The sequence below is a fragment of the Melozone crissalis genome, unplaced genomic scaffold, assembly GCF_028551555.1.
Source record: "Melozone crissalis strain CALT ecotype California unplaced genomic scaffold, PUWL_Pcris_2 ptg000045l_1, whole genome shotgun sequence".
Classification (NCBI taxonomy): domain Eukaryota; kingdom Metazoa; phylum Chordata; class Aves; order Passeriformes; family Passerellidae; genus Melozone; species Melozone crissalis.
In genome coordinates this window covers 15,393,994-15,412,426 of record NW_026535823.1, presented here as the reverse complement: position 1 = coordinate 15,412,426, position 18,433 = coordinate 15,393,994, and the positions used below count along the sequence as shown (strand labels likewise).

Below are 18,433 nucleotides of genomic sequence, written 5' to 3'. Positions count from 1 at the left end.
AATTCTTCCCAATGGTAGAAACTCCACATTATCCGAATGCTTGAAAGGAAGCCACATTACGATCTTAATCACAGTTACCTGAACGTTAACATTTTAAAGAAAGAAGCAGTACCTGCAGGACAGAGGCCCCGCTGTGCAGAAACTGAAGCCCAGCCTCGGCAGAATCGATGCCTCCGGTGGCCAGGATGGGAAATCCCGGGAGAGCGCGGGCGATGGCGGACACTGCACGCAGGGCGATGGGCCGGATGGCATTTCCTGGAGAAACCAGGACACGGCGTTAGCAACATCCCAGCTGGCCCTGATGGAACCTGCACATCCCTCATGCTGCAGCAACATCAGGAACTAACACCTAATCTGAGCTGCAGAGGTTATATTAATTTATAAACTGACACCAAGTGGGTTGCAAGTGGTATCAACGCTTGTACAGCAATTTATGCATGCAGCAGAATACAGAAAATGGCAGAACATTTGGATAAAAAATGCAAAGCTAGCTTGACCATTTTAGCTGATGCTCAAAACAAAGACTAACCATGTCTGAGACAGAAAGCAATACTTTACCATACAGTACACTGTAGATAAAAAAATCTATATTTCTACATAAAGAATCAGGTTGATTTTTTGAACCTAAATGCTGTCCAACTAAGAGCAAATATCTCATTTATATACGTTCACCTAAAAATTCTTTAAAAGTGCCATTTCACTGCACTTGACATTTAATAATTTGTTTCCCCTTCTGCATGTCTGTAGATTAAGAAACCTCTTTAAGTAAGCCCCCTCTAACAATTAATATGATAGTTGAATTCTCAAAAGAAAAAACTATATTCATTTATGGCAATATCTCTAAAACTGGAACTCATATTTCAAATGGTACACAGAGGTTGAGTCAGACAATCCCCTGCTATATTTAGAGGATTATGATTAAACTCTTAATACACTGTGTCTGCAGTGCATTTGTTTTGACTACATTCTACTGATGGTATGCAAGTATTAAAAATATGCCTACAGATGCTGCTCATTAAATGATGGACAGCAGAGATAGATGACACTTCCAGTTATTTTTGAGGCTAGTTGGTATTTCTTTAGATAACCTCCACATTATTAAAATTTCTGCTTAATTTAGAGAAGCTTTAGGACAATTTGATGCCATCATTGGGCAACAATAGTGTAAGAGAGGACACATCACTCCCAGAGGATCTGTATGACTGTGGCTGTCAGGCAGTTTTTCCCCCTCAGTACTGCATGAGTTAACAGCAACTAAACTTTATGCACATGAAAGGGACAGCCTAACCCAAGATGCACTATTGATATGCTTTCAAGCAAACTAGAGCCTGATAGATGAAAATGTGAAATCTCACTAAAAGTGCTTTAAAGAATCTAAGATCCCAACAGAACAGATGACAGAGAGGATCTGGAGGTGAGCAGGAACTTTCCCTAGAACACTAGGAACTATTTCCCATTGTTTGGTCTGGATTGACTGTAATGTATTTGAAAGGAACAGAACAATTCTTTAAAAGAGGATGACTGCTAAGTGTCCAAAGAACAAATATTATGACATAAATCATGGTCCAGTCTTAGAGATATGCTTGAGGAAAAAAAAAAAAAAAGGGAACCATGCTGTTTGCTCTGACAGATTTACAAATAAAGTCTTTTGGAAGGCATACAGGCCAAAACATACACTACACAGCCAAAACCACTGAAAGTAATCTCATAAAAAACAGTAGTTCAGGAAATTCTTCAAATATTCAGGTTTTGAAATTGAAGCTAGAAGTAAGCATCAGACTTGCTACATTGCTTTCAGCCTAACACAGCTCCAGAATCCCACTATGATGAGGTGGCTGTTTCTTAGAAAGATGAATGAATACAGACACTGGTAACTCTGAAATCATGTGGCTACAGGGAAATTTCTTCCTAATCTGCTTTGAGGCATGAAGGTTTGTATACTTCTAACCCCAATACAACTCTGAAGAGTTTGCTTTCAATTGGTTTTAAAGGCTTGTAGACCCTTGGCCTTAAAGATATCTTGTAGCAAAGAGTTGAACAGGAAAATATTTCCAGAATATAATTAGCCCCCTTCTCACTTAAATGACTGTCTCTGTACAGTGGTCAGTTCAGGAAAAGGACCAAATGACAGCTTATTTAAGGTTTCAGCACAATAGGTAATCAGAAAGGCTTTCATTCAGCCCAAAGAAATCAAGCATATGATTCAACGAAGTCTAGCAGAATTAGCAATGAGACTTAGAATTTAGTATGGAGCACAGGTACTTCTTAGTACTAGCTGAATTTGATATTCATAATATGAGTTATTACTTACATTTGGTGATTAGTAAATTAGTGATAAATTGGTATGATTGCAAAAGTATTCCATTCATTTATAATTCACCCAAATGAATTTAAAAACATTTCAGAAGTGCTTCTGATGAGAGTAAATAAATGGATGTAATGACAATCAGAGGGTTCACTAAGGTCTCACCATTTATCCCAGCATTTTTTTTATTAGCCTACTCATATGGAACAAGCACAACATAAGCTGAAACCGTTCTCCCTTACATTTTTTCATCAACAATTCAGAAGCTTCCCCCTCTGCAACAAAAGCTGTTGGGCTGGAATACAATGTGATTTCCTTGTGATAGAGATACCACTGCCTAATGAAATGGTGAAACAACCCACCAGATTAAAGTAAAAAAACGAATACAGACAATAGAAACAATAGTAATGCCAAGCTATTAAAAAAGAAGGCAAATACTCAATTTGACTAACAATCTCTATTTTCCTGCATTTTCATACAAGTAGGTAGGAAGGTAATAAATTCCATTATAGAGATTTGTGGAGAAGGAGTTTTTAAAAGGTTGAAATAAAGGAGATTTAATGCTAACTTTTAAAAGATCTGTAAGTAGTAGTGGGAATTTGCAGAACGTTTTCTGATAAATCCAATGGTATTTAGGAAGCTGAGATCCAAATCCAGCATGCATTTGAAAGACAGCTCACATAGTAAAAGATAAGCATCTACCACATACTTTGACACGTTGGGATCTGTAATTCCACTAGTTAAGCACCCGTAGCTGAGGAAACTGCTGATATGGTACTCTCCTGATAGAAGTGCTACAGCTGCTACCAGATGCTAGATGGGGCTATCATTTACCTTGCTGTAAAATAATGAGATTTAATAAACAAAGTCCATTTATCAAGACCTCAGGCAGGTGAGTGAGATATAAAAATGAAAGATAGAAAAATACCTCATGGAGATGACATGCTACTCTCTGTTGAAAGCTACTCTTTCAGGTCTCATTAATTATGGAACAAATATTTGCTACTATGGAAAGACATAAACAATGAAATAATTTTAAGATGTGAAAGTCCCTGACTTTTTTCTTGCCTTAAAACAAAGAGCTTTGGCTTTCTCTATTGTTTTGTTTTGATTTATAAAAAATAAGACTTTTCAGACTATCAGTGAAAGAAATCCAATAGTGAAAACACAACAGGAAGGAGAAGCAGAACATACATCAAGCAAATGTCTCCCCCTCATCAGCACAGGTAGGCAGAGCTGCTCTTGTCCAGTGAGGACAGCAGGCTGATGACAAACTAAAAGATCAAAGATAATATACCTGCATATTTGTTTGTTTATTTTTCTTTAGGAAGTAAAACACCCTTCACCAATGCCACAAGACACATGTTTTATTATGACTTCATAAGTACTAGGAGTCCTGAGAGGACTTGATCCTGTCAAACACTAAAAATGTTCACTAGATTGAGGCTTGAGAGCCAAACTTTCTTCAAGAAAACTGGTGTTAAGTTTCAAGCACCCAGTAGATTTGGGAATTCTAGCAGAAACAATTCAGATCTTCTGATCCTAGTGATCCACCAAGAGGAGAAAAATAATCTCAGACATCTTGAATACTGGGCTATATTCTCACTTGCAATATACTGGAGCAATTTGATAGTTTAAAGTTTTCAATGCCTATATGAGGGCCTTGAAGTAAAGATGATCCTGGTCCATTAAAAAACAGCCAACAGAGTCAATTCAGACTGATACTGCTGAGACTGAATCTTGAAACAGTCTCAGTGGTCTTTATCAAACTCTCAGTGAGCAAGAGAAACAGATTTTAAAGGAAAGCAAACTTTCATATCTTTGGATTGTATATCAACCCAAACCAAATATTTGTTTCTATGGATACTAGATGTAATAAAAATGAATTTGGGTCAATTTTCCCCACTCTGTGCATTTTCAAGTAAAATTGTTTTTTAATTTGCATTCTATTATATTACTAATTTGAGATTTAAACCACTGAGCCTGAATATTACAAAGAAGCAGCAGCTGATACATGATATTTTACTAATAAGCCACCACTAAAGTCTGTGCTTCTAAAAAAATGTAAGCCCCCAAATCTAAGCAATGTCACCTTTTCTCCCTCTGTAGATACCTTCTTGGAAGAAAACTGACACGGTTATGTCCCATACTGTTAAAATTGATCATGCTAATGAAAAAAGAACCCAATGACAGCAAATAATAAACTTGGATGAAAAGCATTATACAAGGAAAATGGTCTGGAAAAGTTCAGGCATCACAGATATCAATCCAATGCTTTGGAAAGTAAGTAGGTAGGAAAGTTTTAAGATCAGGGAAAAAGCCCAGGAAACATAATTCTTTGTTAAGACATTTTCTCCATAGTGTATATGCTGCCTAATACTGGCAATCAAAGTACTTTATATGTTCTGCATTTGCAAACAGCCTAGGGAAAGCTGCAGGTTACACACAAACCATTTCCCTCACATTCCTTCCGACTGCACTCTGCTCGCTCTTTCTTTCTGCCACCTGTAGGTGGCCACCATAAGCTACACTTATCAAATAACTCATTAGCAGGGTTTTCAATACTGTCATATCCAGATAATTAGCAATTTATTTAAATAACCAATTTCTGTGGAAATAATTGCCATGGAATGCCCTGAACCTACTTTTTATAAACTATAATAAAAGTGTTAAGATAATCCCTGACATTTGCAAATGCCATTAGTTCACCTTTCCTTTTGATAGTGCTATGGCATTATGTTTAAACAATTACCTGATAACGCGGCAGTTTAATGAAACAGTGTAGCAGACACATCCTTCAAAATGACCAGAGAATGCATTTATATGCAGAAGAAAACCCAGTGAACAGACGTGTTTAGAGAGAAAGACTACCCACAGTTGTTATGAGAGCTGCAAATGGGACACACAATATTTAGTGCAGTAAAAAATACAGAGAGTTCCCAGAAAGCAAGAGCAGGATGGACCTTGCCACAGCTTAAATGTTGCACAGCCCAGCATTTCTGAAGATCCAGAGATGACTCTTCTCACTGCTCCCTATCTGTTTCCCTGCCTGGTCAGTCCTTCAGTCCATTATTACTCATTAATAGCATTTGCCAAAATCACTAACAATAATGTACTATTTACTCAGGCTCTGGCTATTTCCAACTGAAAATTTTAGTTATTCATATACCAATGGAGAATTCAAGGGAATAGTCCTTTTATGGAACATCTCTACATCAGTCAGCCTACACCATCAAACTAATGGCTACTCAAGGTTTCATGTTGTTCAAAAGTTGTGATGGGCAATGCACCAACTCCACCAAATCAATAGCAAAGGTTCTGCTGACTACAGAGAAGACAGGACGTTGTCACAAGACTTCAGAATAAAGTGAATGATTCTGCAGATTTGAAGGAACTTCTATCTAACTCTGCTATAGACAGTCTCTTGATACCCTATCAACTGACAGGATTTTTGTCAGCATATCATGACTACCTTGATACACTGATAGCGTGTCAATAGTTCTTCTGATAACCACTGACTATTCCTCTTAATTTCAAAGCTTACATCAGATGTGACTCTGTTTCAGATACATACAAAATTGAATCAAACCTCTGAATGGAAAAAAGAGGCAGTAATTTTGCTTCATATTTCCTTTAAAAAAATTGTACTCAAATAGAAAAAAAACCCCTTGAACTTCCATAATCACAGAGAAAAATCAGTGTCCTTTTTAGGATTTAATTTTACCATTTTTAATTAATACAAATGATTATTTATGCTCTTTCAGCTAAAAATTCAGAAAATCACCAGAGTTCTCATTCAATAAATGTTTAGTACTCATCAGAGAATTCTCTCAATTAAAAAAAGGCTAGAATCAGAGAAAGAGAGAGGGAAAAATTAAATTTTTCTTATCTGTAAATATTATTTATCCAAGGAGACCTGGGGGATTTTTCACTCATATCAAACTTCAGTAGGAAAAACCAAGAGGACAGATACAAATTGTTTTGTGAATGCTGCAAGAAGTGGTTAAACATTTCCTAACAGAGCCATTCTCTCACTGAAAACTACAGATTCACAAAAAGTCGATACTTCTGGTCGTCAGCATGAAACCTAGCAAAGCATTTTCTGTTGCAATTCATCACACGTTCATTATTTAATTTCACTCATGGTTTTTGCTTTGGTTTGCGTTGGAGCTGGAAGCTGTCTGACAGAATGCTTTCCGTGTTCTTTGGGTGGCTCAGGAAGCCCTTTCTTTGCCTTGACCGCCTTGCTCTGGCTGCCCAGCCCGAGTCAGCAGCCCCAGTGTGGTGGGGCTGGTGCTGCTGCAGGAGGTCGGGCACCCCTGGCCAGGACAAACCCTGCCTGCTACCCAGAGAGTGCCAGGGCTGATCAATAAACAAACAGTGATGCAACAGCAATGAAGAGGTAATAAAATAGTGCTAATAGCCAGGGTAAGCTCCTGACACAATACAAGGACAGGTGAATAGACCAGCATAAAAGCCAATAAAGATTTAGAAAATATTGCCCAGTTACCAGACAAGATCACTGCAGCCATCTCAAAGGGACAAATGAGTTCCTGCTGAATCTTTCTGCTCAAAAGTGTGAGTAGTTCACTACTCACTTGCTGCCCTTTTATTCCAACGCAGAGACTGACATTTAACCTGAAGTGTGGCAGAAATGGTTCTGGCTGTTTACAGATCTGTTCAAAGGCAGCCCTGCCTCTGTCAGCCTCGGCAGTGCTACCTTTGTTTGAGCTGGTTTTAACCTCCATAACAACCACCCTGGTCAACACGACCCTGCAACCAGGAGGGGTGTGTGTGCCCACATGGCTGTGCCAGTGCTTTAGCACATACATAATTCTAACCGCAAAAAAGGCAATTTAGTACAAGTAAGGACACACTGGAAGAGACATGACTGCCTGCTGAGCAGGGAATTGAGGTTCCTACATTGCATTTAAAAAGCCAAAATTACTGAAAAATGCAGTACAACGACTTTTCAGGCCATTAACAAAACATGACTCATACCTTGTGCTGTTTAATAACCACTTGCCTAAGAAGTCCATCACAGAAAGGGATGCAGAACTTCAGAAACTATGGCAAACTAAAGAAACCAGGCCTGGACAACTAGAAAGCTCAGATAAAGTATTTCTTTCTTGCTTTACATAACTCAAGTTAGTCATTGTCCTATTTTGAGGTTTATCTATTTTATTGTCTATCCCTCTATTTTATCTGTATCATCCAGTTGCTGTTATGCATAATAAACAATTTGATGTACCAATGTATTTAGATCTATTTATAGATACATGGATATATTAAAAATACATCACAAACACAAATTTTTGTGAGACAAAAGACTCAATTTGAGTAGAAAACACTGTATTTGCCTGTGCATTAGTGTCTACATAGATATCTACCACAGTATTATTACATATCCATATAATCTGTGTGAGTATATATATACATGCACACTCAGTAGATGTATTTCCATATTCACATATACATAAAACAGTGGATGACACGTCCCCTGATAAAACCTGTTATTTTAACACTTCAAGTGAAAAGTGTTAAAATAAATGGCTCATCACATACAATGTGTTAAAATAAATGTTTATTTCAACACTATGTGTATCATAGCCATTTATTTCAACACTTCCCATTTCTCAAGACTCACACAACCAAGAGTAGGAGAACTGATAGCTATACCTAAGGTAGCAGAAGCACACAGCCCTACTCTGCTTGCCATAGGATGAGTAGGAAGTTACTTGACACTTTTTTTCCTCCCAGCAATAAATGGAAACTACCTACCTTGACTGTTCGTGGGGATCTGCATGTGCCTGTAAGCTGGTGGGCTGTGTCATCATTTGGAAAGAAGTGCTATACCAGAGTCTTCTGAGATATTTGGGAAGCAGGCTACAGCTACCAGGGTAGGTTTGAGAAAAGAAGCAAAGCATGGGGGCCTTTGAGAATTTCACTTTGCTGTTTCTGACTCTGACACAAAAGCTTCTGGGCAGACAAAGATTTATGAGATCAAGAGCAAAACCTAGAGCTGTTCATCCTGAGGGCTGGATGGGATGTGATTGTTGTAGGACCAGCTATATTCTGGTGATCAAATTATGAGTTAGAGAACATCTGGGTTCTCACTTTATCTGCAGAAAAAAGTTTATTGGGAGGGTTCTTCAGCTCAAGATCTACCTTAATTTTAATACAGAACCTGATGGGTCTTTGGACCAGCAATCTTCCATCTTTAGGTGGTTTCCAAAGCACAAATATAGTAATGGGGGCTTTGAGCAGTTAGGTTAGTGTCAGCAGCTGAACTTGCTCCTACAAGCTGAGCTCACACCTTACATTATAGGCCAGTGTTGGCTAGCACCAGTTTCTTTCTCTGCTTTATTTTGGGAGGAAGGCTCAAGAAGCTCCCATTTTCTGGCAGCTCCCCCTGGAGCCAGAGGGCACTATGCCTTTATAGATCTAAGGGACAGAGGCAGGATAAGAATGAAAAAATTTAAATAATGCACAAAACCTCCACAAACCCTGAGTTCTCTCTGAGCAATGTTTACCACTAACTTGCCTGTAATATTTTCTTACAGCTTTCCTCCTTTGAAAAACTTTAAAAGCATGATTAAAGATTTCCTAGGCCCTAGCAAGACAGTGTGGTTTTAAGAAGATAAACACTTGGAGGGGCATTCTCTTTTCTTTTTTTTGTACATTTTCTTCTCTGAAATTGCAGATCTGTTGGTCTGAATGGACAGAGCACAAACACACAAAGCCAACTAATGAAAGTTCAGCAAAGACTTTGCAACCAGCATGCCCTATCAGAAGACTGTTCTGCAGCCAGACAATGAAAAACTGAGATCACAGTTTCATCAGCTCACAAATAAATTCACTGCCTTGAGCCAAGCCACTTCACAGTGTTATTTGCCTCTATTCAAACATGTCTCTTCCTGTAAAATTATTTTCCTCCCCATGTCACTTTTGTCAGGTAAAACACTACAACCATTTTGTAGTAGAATAGTCTACAATGCAATTAAAGCTCTCCAGAAAAAACCCACAATGCTTTCAGCCTTTCACTTTCTTCAGATGTGATTAGTTCCAGAAAGAGCAGGTATCATCACTCCTTTGTAGGCACTGCAGGTTATAAGATTAGTCCTCAGAGGTTGGCAACACATAATAAAAGTGCTTTATTCATAAACATCAATCAGTTTCAAGAATGGCAGTTGCTCACAGAATGGAAATATTCAGTTAATAACTACTGTAGACATTAAAACACTGTATGACAGATATGTAGTGCTCATTACACCAGAACACTTTCTTATAATTATGCTTTCATAACCAGGTACATAAGTCTCTAAATATTCAGTTCCTTACACTTTGTTTGTTTTTTTTGGTTTTTTTTTTTAGGGTAGATATTTAAAAAATACTCTTTCCCCAGAGGGTGGATGAGCACTGAACAGGCTCCCCAGGGCAGTGGTCACAGCACCATCCTGACAGAGCTCAAGAAGCATTTGAAAAATACCCTTGGGCACATGGTGTGACCCTTGGGGATGGTGCTGTGCAGGGCTGTGAGCTGGACTTGATGATCCTTGAGGGTCCCTTCCAATTCAGCATATTCTGTGATTTTTTTTTAAAAAATGAAATTTAGAGGACAACAGTTAGTTTTCCATGAATGAAAAAGACTCCCCTCCAATAGAGAGGTGATACCTTGGATTTAGTTGAAGCCTTAGATGTGCATGGATGACAATTTAGATGACAATTTAGAATTTTCTTTTCTTCTTCTTTTTTATAACCTTCACGATTATAGGGAATTTCATGCCATTTCTTTAGCTGAGAACATACTGAAAGCTGAAGTCAGTGGCATAATGAAAAGCAAAATAATTGCTTGTCCATGCTGTGTAAACTATTTGTGGAATAAAGGACGCCCAAACCCTATTTGGAGAGGCCTTTACTAGCTCTGGATATATTACTGAGAGTTGCTAATTAAAACATGGTTATATCAAGCCTGCTTGCGACCAGCCACACGACTCAGTGCTGATTTCAAGAAGAAATTATACACCCATATCATAACTCTGCTTTCTGCATTAATAAAAAATAACAGCATTAATAGACCTAAATATTCATTTGTTTGATGTATTCAGAGCAACAGAAGGGGGTGCAAGGGAATTTAGTGTATTGCTCTGTCAGATCACTTTAATTATCCAATGAGGGTAGCTCAGAGGGTGAGTAAGGGACTTAATTGATGTACTTACTCATCCCCTCAGCTTCCACTGAAGAAAAATGGTAGCAACACAACTCCTAAACTGCATTTGTTGGTCTTCAGTGATCAACGTAAAGGCCAATTAACAGAAAGCCAGGGGCCCACAAAGTGTTTGTTGATTTTAAAATACTGATCAGAACACACACTGCTACTGTTAAACACACAGCAGCAGTATCTGGCACTTACACAGTGCCTTCTAGGAGAGGATGTCCAAATGCTATACAAGAGTATAATATTTTTATCTCCCAGAATAAAAAGTCTACACAGGCAGGCCTGGAAATTTGTGTAAAGAGAGCAAATCCACCTGAGCAGTTGGTCCTCCTGGTCACAAATCCCCTGTCCCAGAATGACCTCTCACCCTTTTCTCTAAAACTGTTTGTAATTTAAAGGATAACTTTTTAGAAGTATGCTTTGTAAATCAATGCAAGCAGTCTCCTCTCAGAAGTAAATTACATCCTAATGTGCCAAGCACCTTATTCTGTGGGTTTTCATGGATTAGGTGTTATGCCCAGTCACACCACTGCCTCAAGCATGGAAATACAGGGGCTCACAGAAGCACACAGGACTGTGCTTGACTGTTGCTGTCACCCATAAAGGAATTATTTTCTCCATCCTTCCTATCTTTCTCTAACCTAAAAGAAAACATATATGATTCACTTTGGGGCCAGTATCTTTGGGAAAACTGTGTTACTTCTGTGTTTTTCTTGATTATGTACAATTCTTAGAATTCTGAAGGTTATTTTAGGCAAGCAACGTACATACCAAAATGAGGATATTTGAGCTATTGCTGACACAATACTGTGTATGGAAAACCCAAAGAGGAAGACTCACAAAAGCATAAATGCTCCATGTGAAACTCTAACACATCTGTTCAGCACTGGAAAGCCTGCATTTAAGTCCAAAGCACTAGAAAGCTGAGACAAGTGCATTTTTGGAATCAAAACAAATGACGGTAATTTAAGAAAATACTATGAAGCACACAAAGGCTGTACAATGCCATATGTTGCACAATGCATCTGGTAATCAATTTAATGTATATGCCAAGTTTACTAGAAGCCCAAATTGGCTTAAGTTCTTTACTCAGAAATTCAAAAAGTAAACTAAAAGCATTCCAAACATGGTGCTCTTACAATTAGTAAAAAAGTGGATTTTTCTTTTTACCTACAGAACACCCAAAAAATTAATCTCTTAAATTACCTCCCATAATGAATACACATCCAAACTTCACTTTTGATCAATAGCTTTCATAGACCCACAGTTTTAGGACATGGTTTGTTTTACAGTTTAAAAGATAAATGTGATTTTAAAATTATTTTATGCTCAATGTTTACTTCTGGCTTGTAGGTTTGAAATCATGTAGGTTTTATGCTGTCATTTGTGATTCTATACACAATACACTACTGAAGATGTCATCAAACGAAGACGTATAACCAACCTTGCAAGTACTGTGGTCCTAAATCAAATATGAATCCACTGTTACAGTATTAAAAATACAGCAGAAATCCCTAATTCAAGTGGACAGTATCACATATAAAGCCAAAATAAATGGTATAGGATAATAGTTTCCAGACTTGGGTCACAGTGTCAATGCAGAGACTTGAGCTGTGCTAACTGACCAAGCTTGATCTTGCTTGCCAGAGCATGCTTGTCAATATTTAGCTCCCAGAGAGTATGTCATGAATCTTTACAAAAACTAGCATAAATACAAAATACTATAGCAGCTGCTGTGATCCTTTTTCTAACACTGAGATTAAATTGCTGAAATTTGTTTTGAGCTTTTTAAACCAGAAGATGCGTGCCATATACCTACTGTAACAAGAAAGTGAGAAACAGCATTAAGGGATTGCAATGCTGTTATTAGGGCTTTAAAAATACATAAAAACACCAGATGCTTACATTAAGTGATTGGAAGATATTTTAATGCCAAGCTTAAAAATATCACTGTCTCCTGTAACATCAGATTAGAAAATGGACTGGGATAAAATAGCATACACCTGCATTTTCAAAAAGAGAAATCTAAGCTGCACCAGTAAACCCCACATCGTTTATTTGCCTAACCACTGGAATTTCACCACAAAATGTAGGTGCACACTGCCTTAGGCATTTGACAGCAGTACATACACTAATATGTAAGGAATACACTAACCTCAAATTTCTGATGCATCAATGGAGCGAGAAAGGAAGCCACCTCTGAGAATCCCTACAGGGATGAGGGGGAAGCCTGGGAGTCTCCTAGTGAAGTGCCTGATGCTTGGGGGATAACCCTCAGCTGTACCTGGCTAGCACCTCTGCTTCCATCTGCTGTGTTGCCTGAGCTTGGCCTCTCTGGGACAGGCCCAGAGGACGCAGGGACACAGACACACATGGCAGTGGCACAGCTCAGGAGGGCAACGCAGGTGGCACAGGCAGAAGAGAGCACCACTGCTGCCTGCCTTCCGTGCCAGCCCCACTGGTGAGAAACAGAAAGAAACAGCAAAGGAGACAGCCCTGGAAAAGCCCAAGTTTGCAAAAGAGACTAAGAGTGACATTGTTTTTTTTAGGACCTTTCCATACTATCTGACTCTAACAGTAAGCTGGGGATGTCCTCAGAGATGCAAAATATTAAGCCTGAAAGAAAAGAAAAATAAACACACTAGAAAGAAATCTTTGTGCCAGCCCCACTCAAAAGGGAACTCTGCACTAAAACTCCCCACAACAAGATGGAGCAAGACTTCCCTATGTCTGGCAGGGTTTACCTCCTTTCTGGATACCTGCCAAGAACGAATCATCTAAAATGATTTTATAAAAAAAGATGCAAACCACCTCTCCGTTATACCAATAAATCAGAATGTGCCACATAGTAGATTTTTCTAATATTTCTTGACAAAGTAAGGTGCCAGGAGATCTTCCTTGGAAGTCTGAATTCTTCAGATCCCACCTTGAGTAAGTTCTGAAGAAATTTCTCCTTTTATACATAAGAAAAAGGAAGAGATTCTTATGAGAATTGTTTGGCAGTACCATCTCTGCAAGCACACAAAATTTATCAGTGCCTAGAATGAGAAGATTTCTCTGATTACTCACTATTGAAAGCTAAGCAGCTCTTCAGTGGGCATGTATCCAAAAATTGGTGAAAACACTGCCAATTCTGGGGTACTCAAATAGGTGAGCAACTGACATGGCCCTAAGAGCATAAGTAGAGCAATAGCTGACAGGATTTAGATAAGCTTGGCCCAGGCAAAATCTGGACTGGAGTAATTACAGATTCTTTTGGAAACCAACAGGTCGCTCAATGGGGTCATGAAACGTTTGTGAATGGGCAGACACTGCTGTAACACAGTTGGCTATGTCTTCACTGACATGCCTGCTTGCAAAACCACACAGCTTTCTCCTCATTTTGAGCTGCCTGTAACAAAGTTCTTCACAGCATCAGCCTTGCCTCAGTGCTGAGTCAGGTGTGGTACCACACATTCTAGGGACACACCTCATGCCATTAAAAACACCCTCTCTTTGTATCTGCAATGGATTTCTCATTCTGGAACAGTGGGACACGCTCCTCAACATTCTCCCTCAGCTCTCACTTTTAACCCAAACAACAGTGGCTCAATCCCTGACTATGAGCGTCTTCTGGGATTTAAATGGAATTTAGGGAAGACGGTTACATGGTGCATGTTAATAGCAAAGACAATTCAATTACCCAGCAATGCAGAAACTGCAAATTGATCATAAATTGGAAAACTGAATTCCAACAGCAGGTTCCCTAAAAGATTTTGTAGGATATGTTTGTATATCCTGTGTGTGAGCAGGACATTTATACAGCTCATTGTATACAATGAGGTGCTTGCATGAAAAGGCACATTAAAATGCAGATTCCCTAGCTGACTACTGTATATTAGATGCATTCTTTTGAAAGGTTAAAAAAAATGTTCTGATCGTTGTCAAATACATTTATAAATGCTTCTGGTAATTGCTAGGAATGAAGTGATGCCCAGTGAAATACAAATCCAGAATCTACCCAGTAAAACAAATCTGCTCTATTTTGTCTTCTGTATTTTATGTGTGAAGTTGGCATTAGGATTTATTCCTTATTCAAGCAGGATACAAGAAAATACAGAATGTTAGCAGGATTTAGGTGAATAAAGATGGTGAGTTCATAATAAATCATAGCTAACAAGTGGTAGCACTTTTCAAAGCTACATAGAAGCAGGACATCAGCACTAATGAGGTAAGCATATCCTTCTGAAGCTGATTGGTGTAAACAAATGCCTTGCATTTAAACTCGTTCCAAGGATAATATCTTCATTTTTTTTCTAAACCCCTGTATCTGATTGTCAAAATATCCTGAAACAGGGTTACTCCCAGCAAGCACACCTTCATGTAACTGTGAAACCTTCTCTTCAAGACACTGTGACCCATTTCTAAAGCACATCAATCAAGCACTTTGTAAGTGGTGGGAATGGTGAGAGCCTCAATATCCTCACAGAGATGCACAAGCTGTTGAGGCTGCTGATCCAGAGGGAGGAGCTCGCACACAATAGAGAGGTTGGGGTGCTTTGGCAGCAGGGGTAGGATCCCCACAGAGATAGGAAAAGACAGTAGTCAGTCAGCCTATTCTGCAAGCACAGCTGGCCTACAGAGAGAAGGGAAAACAGGAAGAAGCTCCAGGCTAGTAAATGTTAAATAAGAAGTCATTTTTCTAATTATTTTTTAGCTCCTGTTTTGAATTTGATCTGTAAATGTGATGCTGTTTTTTTTCATAAATGCAAAAATGTGTTTATTCTCTACATGAGAATATGCCTCCACAGAATAAAGATGGGCTCTACAGACAGTATTTGCCACTTGGTGACTAGAGCAAATCAATATGCAAAGTAATACTGAAAAAAATCAACGTGCTTGTGACACACCAGGTCAAACTCAGGGGTTTTAATCACTGCTGATAAAATTTTTAGTCAGAATTGTTTACAAATTCTACCAGATTCTTGATTTGGTTTTGGGGTTTTTTTTTGAGGGGGAGAGATTAGAATTAGAGGTTCTACTCTGACTGACAGGTACAGTTTATAATTTCCACAGAAGGCATTTGTCTCATTGATCACTCTTAAGCACCACCTGTACCACAAGCCCTGCTGTTGATTCAGATCTGGAATAACAAGTCAGCAGGAAAGATGATTATGGGCCCTGCACTGTCAGCAACACAGACCTTGGAGCATCGACATGAAATCACATGAATTGGGTCCCTATTTACTTTGTGAGGTCTTTCCTCTGCCTCCTACACTGAAACTCCCTAAACTCTCATAACAAGTATACAGGTTTTAATCCATCATATACACACTGCAACAAAGCTTTGTACACCTACAAACCTGCTTGAACTCTGCCACTTGGAGCCATCTTCTTTGTGCTCCAGTCCATGACCACACACCTGTCACTTCTTCTGGAATGACAGAATGTACATGTGCATCACCTGCACACTGAGAGAGGAAAGCTTGCCTCATCCCTAATTTAGTGACCACCAGAGGAAGGTCAGCAGCCAGAGTGACCCTGCCAGCCAGCCAGCCATTGGGACAGCACAGGGCACATAGTTCTCCCCGCTTAGACACACTTTTGCAGTCAGCAGTAGCCTTTCAGCTGTAGGAAAGGCTGGAGAGTTATACTGCACGCCATCACAGCCTCTAGACCTCATTCAAGCATTATTTTGAAGTCAAAATATATTTTGATTTCATTGTGGCTGTCTGTGGAGAGAGGTGAGCAAGACTGAGACCTGCTGAGACTTAATGGCAAACAAACCTAGCAGTAGACTTCACCAGAGCTTTTCTTGATTTTTATTATTTTAATTAATGTCCATTTGAAAATTTTGATAGTATTTTCATTCCTGTGTTCGAATAAACTAAAAATTATTTAAATGCCAAGTACTTTTCAAATAAATAATTAATAAGATACTGAAAGTAATTAAATGACTTCTGAAATTAAATATAGCAATCTTTTTACAACAGAAATATTTCAATTTTAAACACAATAATCTTCAAAAGACATGACACAAAAGAGATTTTTTTGGGGTGTGTCTTTGATTAAAATTAGAACAGGTGATCATAAGACAGCTTTTCCCAGACCTGGCAGACATGGAAAGAATCAACTCATGCTAACGAAGTCACCACCAGTGGGTTTGATCTTGCTGATATTACCAGAAGGAAAGATTTTCTGCTCCTGACTGACTTACACCTCTTTATCAGGTCATAGTTTACCTGTGGTACATTCATCTACACCCATTACTGCAAATACAAGCCCCTGCTCCACCAACCTGCTTTGAAACACTTTTAAAACCTGCTTTGAAACATCTCTTTTACCTTCTCTTTTAATTTCCATTCTTTGTTAATCAGACCGTGTCTTCAAGAGGCTAACTATGAGAACAGTCAATACTTAATCATGTTAATCTATACCACTATATGAACAGATTTCCCATTTTATCTTCCTGTACCCAGAATAAACCTTCATGTTCTTTCTCCCATGCTCTTTTTCCACAATCTATACTATAGTGATTTTCTCTTATTTTTTTATATTACGTCTGAGAAGAATTTATGATTTTATATTAATTGTTTTCTGACATGTGCCTTTGGTTGCCATGAGTTAGACTCCATAGCTTAACACTTATCTGTTTATAAAAAACCCCAATCAACTGTGAAATGAATTATTTCAATTGTACATATTCCATATGAGCTCTGATAGAAACAGTAAATCCAGAGTGTTCAACAGCAGCAGTTTAGAGATTAACCTAATTACAGGCTATTAAACCAGGAGAATGCAGCCAATTGCATTTCTAGCAGCCTGCACAGAACAGCAACAGATAATGATGATTTGATGGTTTTCTAGGACTTTGGAACAAATACTTGGCTTTTAGTCTGAGAGCAATGCTGGACATTGCTGTCTGATGCTTGGGGGATTCAGCCAACTAACAGATACATTTGGTGAAGAATCTCATTCTAGTCATGCCCTCCCTTCCTAATTTCCCTTTTCACTGTTTTGTCGTCTTTGCCTGTTCCTCAGGGAACCGAGTGATTGATAGCCTAATCCAATGACTGTATTACAGCTGCCTCAACTTGGACTCTTTTCCTTATCATTAGCAGTTAGCCTATGGTTAAATTCACAGCTCACTGCTTGGTACAGCCCCTGAGATTTAAGGGTCTGGCCTTTAGAAAATATTTAACATAAAATTGAAATCTTGACATACTGAGAATTCAGTTCTCTGCAAGGCTTCTTTAATTAATCCAATGTACTGTACCATTGTTCTATATGAGGCTCTGACATGGTGAACTGTTACTGAAGCTCACAGAGATGTGTAATTCTAAATTAAACACTCACTTACATGTACCTACACTGCATTTGTTTCCCAAGAACATGTGCATGAATGTGAAAATTTAAATCCAATCTCTAACAATAATAAACCACAAACCAATTACACTCAAGGAGTAAAGACTCTTCATTCTTTCAAGCTCAGAATGAGCTTTTTTTCAAAGTAAGAGGAGGAGAAAACACAGCTTTGTTCAAATGCTCTGTGTAAAGACTCCTCTTTCATTCTTTCTCCAGGACTCATTTAATCTTTTGGTGAATGAAATCAATTATGATAATTTTTAATCAATGCACTAAAAGTATAAAGTGTTTTCTTTGCGGGAATGAAATTGGCTAGAAAATACTAAAAATTGAAAAAATATGCTTAGTTCTCTAACCTTATTTAGAGAATACTTATTTTTAAATAGCTATAGGAAGGATGTAGACCTTGATCTATGCTGTAAACCTTTGCCCTACTTCCAGTCAGTCGATGAGCTGCAAGCCTCTATGAAAATGGCAGCTGAGTCCCAGATGAAAAATTATGCATCTCATAAACTGCTATTCTGCTGAAATGTCAAGCTATGGCAGGGCTGTACCTCAAATTCAGC

The 18,433-nt window shown here is 38.5% G+C and overlaps 1 protein-coding gene across 1 annotated transcript in view; it reads right to left on the bottom strand.

The window, feature by feature from the left end:
• Positions 1 to 18,433, bottom strand: part of DPYD (dihydropyrimidine dehydrogenase) — a 329,698-nt gene that overhangs the window by 60,211 nt on the left and 251,054 nt on the right. Inside the window, exon 19 of the mRNA XM_054285597.1 lies at positions 113 to 255. Coding sequence (XP_054141572.1) covers positions 113 to 255 — 143 coding nt within the window. The remainder of the gene's footprint in view (positions 1 to 112; positions 256 to 18,433) is intronic.